Source organism: Orycteropus afer, unplaced genomic scaffold (genome assembly GCF_000298275.1).
Source record: "Orycteropus afer afer isolate SDZICR_OR568_19922 unplaced genomic scaffold, OryAfe1.0 scaffold00054, whole genome shotgun sequence".
Lineage (NCBI taxonomy): Eukaryota > Metazoa > Chordata > Mammalia > Tubulidentata > Orycteropodidae > Orycteropus > Orycteropus afer.
The window spans coordinates 4,390,742-4,396,676 of record NW_006921641.1 but is presented as its reverse complement, the minus strand read 5'-3'; the positions used below and the strand labels follow the sequence as shown (position 1 = coordinate 4,396,676).

Sequence of the window (5,935 nt, the reverse complement as noted above, 5' to 3'; positions counted from 1 at the left end):
CCCGCCTGTTCCTCCTCCTGGCTGGGCGACGAGATTAACGGTGGAAACCGGACAGGCCAGATGGCATTTTGGGTCCGGTGGCCCCGCGAGGAGGCAGCGGCAGCTACAGCTCCGCGCACACAAAAGCCCAGGGCCGTGGCCTGAACCGGGGAAAGCAGACCCGGAGTAAAGCCAACGCTTCCTTACTCGCCAATCTAACGGGTTCTGCCCACTGAGCATGCCCAGCAGCCGCTGCCAGGCCCGCCGTGAAATCTCAACTTGCACGCTCCGCTCTCCGGGGTTTAGCGGCAGCAGACGCTGGGAGGGGGAAGACGCGGGGAGCAGGACGCAGCCGCAAGGCAAGCCCCCTCCCCCAGCCAAGTTCCTTAAAAGAAGAGCACCTCGGGCACGTAGAGTGGACAGTGCATATGCGGCTTTTCACAAAGGATGTTCCGCACGTAACCCACACCACACACAGGAATCCTTTTTGAGTTCCCACCTCCAAAGTGTCAGTGCTGTGGATACAACTGTGGCCATCCCGGGAAGTTCATTTGTAGAGGTAGAGGCAAGCACATAGTCAACTGTGCCTGTGGTCCTTCACATAGTAATACTTGCTTTACAGGGCCACTCATATCACCTACTCCTGGCTTTGACACTGTAAACATTTACTCTGTTTCATGTTATAATTATGTAGGCGTATGTCCTATCTCCCTAACTAACGTGTGATGTATTCTCACCTATAAAAAGGGGTAAGAATATTCCAGGGGTGTACATAGGAATATGAGTTAATCAATGTAAAAAGTTTGACAAGTCAAATATGCAACCAATATTATTTCCACCCCTCCCTAATTATCTTGTAAATCCTAGTATTCCACATACTTGTAAAAGAATGTTTACATTCTTTTAGTAGGGTTATGCTGGACCTCCGCAGAACTGTTGTTCTGAAGTGGACCATTCTGAAACCAAGAAAAGAGTAATTTATTTTTAGTAAAAGATTTGGGACCTCTGGTAGCTAGTGCCTAAGGCACCTGACTGCTAACCAGAAGGCTGGCCGTTCAAACCCACCAGCCACTCCTCGGAAGCAAGATGGGGCAATCTACTTCTGTAGTGATACTGCCTCGGAAACCCAAGGAGAGGTCACTATGAGTCGGTTCCGACTCCACGGCACATAACAACAACATGGGGTTAAAGCTATAAAATTGTCATATTTAAGTATCATAGTAAACAGGACCCTGGTCAAAAGGAGGTAACTGGCTATTCAAGCTTAGGTTTCCCTAGTGCTCAGGAAATACATATAAGTATATATTATATACGAGCTCTGGTAAGCATAGTGGCTAAGACACTTGCCTGCTAACCAGACGGCTAGCGGTTTACACCCACCAGCCACTCCTCGGAAGGAAGGTTGGGCAATCCTACTTCCGTAGTGATACTTCCTCGGAAACCCAAGGAGGGGTCGCTATGAGTCGGGTTTGACTCAACGGCAAATAACAACAACAACAACAACAACATGTATTATATAGATATAAATTTAAGGACTAATCCCGGTTCTGTTCTCTTCCTCTTCTCTCACCTTTTTTACCTTAGAGCCCAAGGATTTTGTGTGAGAGCTCCTATTTAAAACCTGATCAATTTCTAGAACACTCTTTCACACCATTTTCTACATTCTACATTATTAGGCTAAAATCACCACTGGGCTTGCAAGTCTTTACTCAACCTTTACCCTCCCACTTCCCACTTCCCCACGATCCCTGTCAAATGTTAAAGTAATATACAGAAGAAAAAAAAAAAAAGATGTCATTCAGGGGTGCCAGAAGGAGGAGGACAAGGCTCTGATTCCATGGGACACTTCCTGATTACTAAATTCAGAGATAACTGGTGAAACAGTAAACATTTCAACAATTGTAAACTTCAAGAAAAAGAAACAATGTTGATACTGTGACTGCTCTTTTAATTACTGCTGATTATGTTCCTATGGGGAGGAGGGGAAGAAGACTGGATACAATGAAAACTTTGTATTCCTGGCTCTTCAAATTAGAAAATGTATTTGAATCCTGACTCTGTCACTTACAAGCTGTATGATTATGGGCATCTAGTAATTTAACCTTTTCAAGCCTCAGTATCTCATCTGTCAAATACAAGCACACTTGCTGTGAGAATCATTTAATAAGGTATGTGAAAATGCTTTATTAACTGTTCTTTATAAAGTATGTGTTACCATTATTCTCTCCTCCTAGCAATAATCCTAGGTCTCTTTCCAAACTAGTAATTTCATTTAAAATTAAGCTTCCTCCCAAAAGATTTTTCTTATTGTTCAAATTCAGCAACAGCCACAAAAATCAACTGAGGAATCTTCTATTATCTCTTTATAGAAAGCTCTCACTATATCCCACCAATACACTTTCTCCACCTTACTGTGGCTACCTTATTCAAAGACTTGAAAGAAATCAAGTTGAAGCTCTTCACATACACTTATCCCTCAAATGAAGGAGATCTATATAATGCAAAATATTTACTTTATATCCCAAAAGAAGCTTGTTTGGCAATATTGTACAATGCCCATGTTATTTTAACAATTCACATTGTATCTACCAGTGTGGTTTGGGTTTGACACTCCATAAACATTCATGGTAAGGGGCAAGGAGAAAATCATCATTAATAGACAGTCTTTATGAAGCACAGCACAAAGAAACAAGAAAGTATCACTAGTCCCAGAACCCAAAATTAACACATACATCCTCTGAAATAGCATGCTGGATACTATGTCTGTACTAGCAAAAGACGAGAAACAAACCAAACTGTCCATCAATATGAAACTTATTAGACTGTAACTATACATATATACTCATTAAAAAGTAAACTGATATAGAAAGAGTTCCAAAATACATTAAGTAAAAAAAGCAGATATCAGAATAATGTGTAAAATATGCTACCATTTGTATAAAAATAAATACTTGTAGTCCCATACACAGTGGCTGAGATGATGGGCTCAAGTATAGCATGGATCATGGAGCTGGCACGGGATCGGGCAGTGTTTCGTTCTGCTGTGCATGGGGTCTCTATGAGTCGGAAATGACTCCACAGCACCTAACAACAACAACAGTCCTATACACTTGCATATCCATGAATTGATTATATCTGGAAACACAAAAAACTGGTAACAAATTACTTGGGCAGCTGAAGGAACCAAGGTAGAAAAAACAATGTACCTTTTCAATGTATATATCTTTGTGTATCTTTTTAATTTTGTACCATATGCATGTATCACCTATACAAAAAAATAATCTAGATGGTTAGGCTTGATTTTTATAAACATGGCAATATTAAATTGATCATTTTTATATTTCACTTATCTATAGCTGGCAGCTTAAGTTGTTGTTGTTGTTATGTGCTGTTGAGTCAGACCCGACTCATAGCGAACCCTCCTTGGGTTTCCAAGGTAGTATCACTACGGAAGTAGATTGCCCAACCTTCCTTCTGAGGAGTGGCTGGTGGGTTTGAACCACCAGCCTTCTGGTTAGCAGTCAAGTGCCTTGGCCATCTAATTTCTAAAAGCCCTATATCAGAAACTATTCTGATATCATAGTGTTGAAAAAATCAAGATTGAGAGAAGATATCAGCAAAGAATGCCTCTTTTGCTTTCAATTAGAACTGATATTATAACCTAGTATCAACTTTGCCCCTTTCATGTTTAAAAATCAAACTCACTAATTAAAATACAGGAGCTCTGGCAGTGTAGTGCCTAAGGCACTGCTAACCAGAAGGCTGACGGTTCAAACCCACCAACCACTCCTCGGAAGGAAGATGGGGCAATCTACTTCCGTAGTGATACTGCCTCGGAAACCCAACGAGGGGTTCTATGAGTTGGGTCCGACTCCACGGCACATAACAACAACAATTAAAATATATTAAACATTTACTGTGTACCTAGTATTGTGCTAAGGATATAAGTAGAAGTGAAACTGTAAGGTAAATATTTGTTCAATTTTTGGAATAAAATTTTATACATAAAAAGCTTTTCACATTATTAATACTGTTTAGGATTCTCAGAAATGAGTCAAAAGTTTTTTAGAGTGACAAACATTTTTAAAAGGCACTGTTATTCATTACCAACTACCCCTTTTATCTCTGGTGCCTTTTTTCTATTATATTGCTTTTCTTCTTTCCTGCATAGTGGCTAAGGCACTTGACTGCTAACCAGAAGGCTGGAGGTTCAAACCCACCAGCCACTCCTCGGAAGGAAGATGGGGCAATCTACTTCCTTAGTGATACTGTTTCAGAAACCCAAGGAGGGGTCGCTATGAGTCGGGTCCGACTCGATGGCACACAACAACAACAACAATTTAAATCCAAAGATTTTGAAACAAGTGGATTCTCAGTTATAGCCAATTATACCTCTCATCTCTTGTCCCTCATTTCTACATGATATGTGTCAGATCTTCAACTAAGACATGCCTTTTGGGAATTCAATCCAGGGGAATATCTGGATTCAGTATTTTATGCTATTTCTACAACCACTCTACCATGTTTTTAACAAGAAGTTATCAATCTTAAAGTCTCACTTCACCTACATGAAATTGAAACAAAGGTTTAATATCCTTACTGAATCATCAGAATTAGGTAGTTCCTTGGAAGGAAGATTGGCCAATCTACTTCCGTAGAGATACTGCCTTGGAAACCCAAAGAGGGGTAGCTATGAGTCAGAAATGACTTGAGAGCAGTGAGTATAAGAAGCTCTGGGATACACTGGTTAAGGCAGTGGGCTGCTAGCCAAAAGTGTGGTGGTTCAAACCAACCAGCCACTCCATGGTGGAAAGATGAGGGAGTCTGTTTTCATAAAGATTTATAGTCCTGGAAACTGTGGAACAGTTATACTCACTCTGACCTATAGGGTCACTGAGATTCAGAATTGACTCAACGGCAGTGGTCACTCCCCTCCCAATCTAACCTATTTTTTTCTATTTTTGAATTCAAGGTCTCCATTTCCTTTAGGAATTTACAAGTAGTCCCTCACAACATGTTAAAGTTAGGACAAAATGTACATACAATCCATCTATTTGGTTTTTTTAATGTACATCTTATGGTTAGTAGTATGTACTACATACAATGTTACAGTGTATAATTTACTGATGTGATTGATTCTCAGATGTTCACTAGCAGATATTCAAAGACAAACATTGGCTTTATAAAAATACTGATAATAAAAGGCAATAATAATGAAAACTTAAAAAAAAAAAAAAGTAAGTATTCAATTTATATCAGAACAGATTTACAATGGAATTGTTGGGACAGAACCCCAATCATAATTCGAGGACTACTTGTATTTCTAATTTACTCTATTGGTCCTCCCACTAACTCACCCACCAACATTTGATTATAGTAGTACTTTCCACTCTACTTCTTTATTTGTATACTAAACATCTTTTCTTACCCAAAGAGTAGGAATTGTTTCTATAACATAATCAACAGTTACACATAAGATAAGGAGCTCTGGTAGCTTAGTGCCTAAGGCATTTGGACTGCTAACCATAAGGCTAGCTTGGTTCAAACCCATCAGCCATTCCTCAGAAGAAAGACTGGGTAGTCTGTTTCCATAGTGTTACCACCTCAGCACTTTAATTTTCCTTTAACAACTTACTGGATTAAGTACTTCAGTAAAATACACTGAAAAATGCCAACTGCAGGCTGAACTCCTGAAACTGGTAAACTGTACTTCTTAGGAAACTCACTGTTGCTCTCTTCTTCCAGTGTGATATGGATAACAAGGGTCAATTGTGTTCTCATACCTACTTATACTAATTTAACTAGGTATTGTCATTGTTGTTGTTGTTGTTATGTGCCGTCGAGTCGGCCCCGACTCATAGCGACCCCTCCTTGGGTTTCCGAGGCAGTATCACTACGGAAGTAGGATTGCCCAACCTTCCTTCCGAGGAGTGGCTGGTGGGTTTGAACCGCCAGC

General features: G+C 40.2%; 1 protein-coding gene across 1 annotated transcript in view; it reads right to left on the bottom strand.

The window, feature by feature from the left end:
• Window positions 1-219, bottom strand: part of MEMO1 (mediator of cell motility 1) — a 216,519-nt gene extending 216,300 nt beyond the window's left edge. Inside the window, exon 1 of the mRNA XM_042780681.1 lies at window positions 6-219. Within this exon, the coding sequence (XP_042636615.1) occupies window positions 6-219 (214 nt within the window). The remainder of the gene's footprint in view (window positions 1-5) is intronic.
• Window positions 220-5,935: the final 5,716 nt, after the last annotated feature.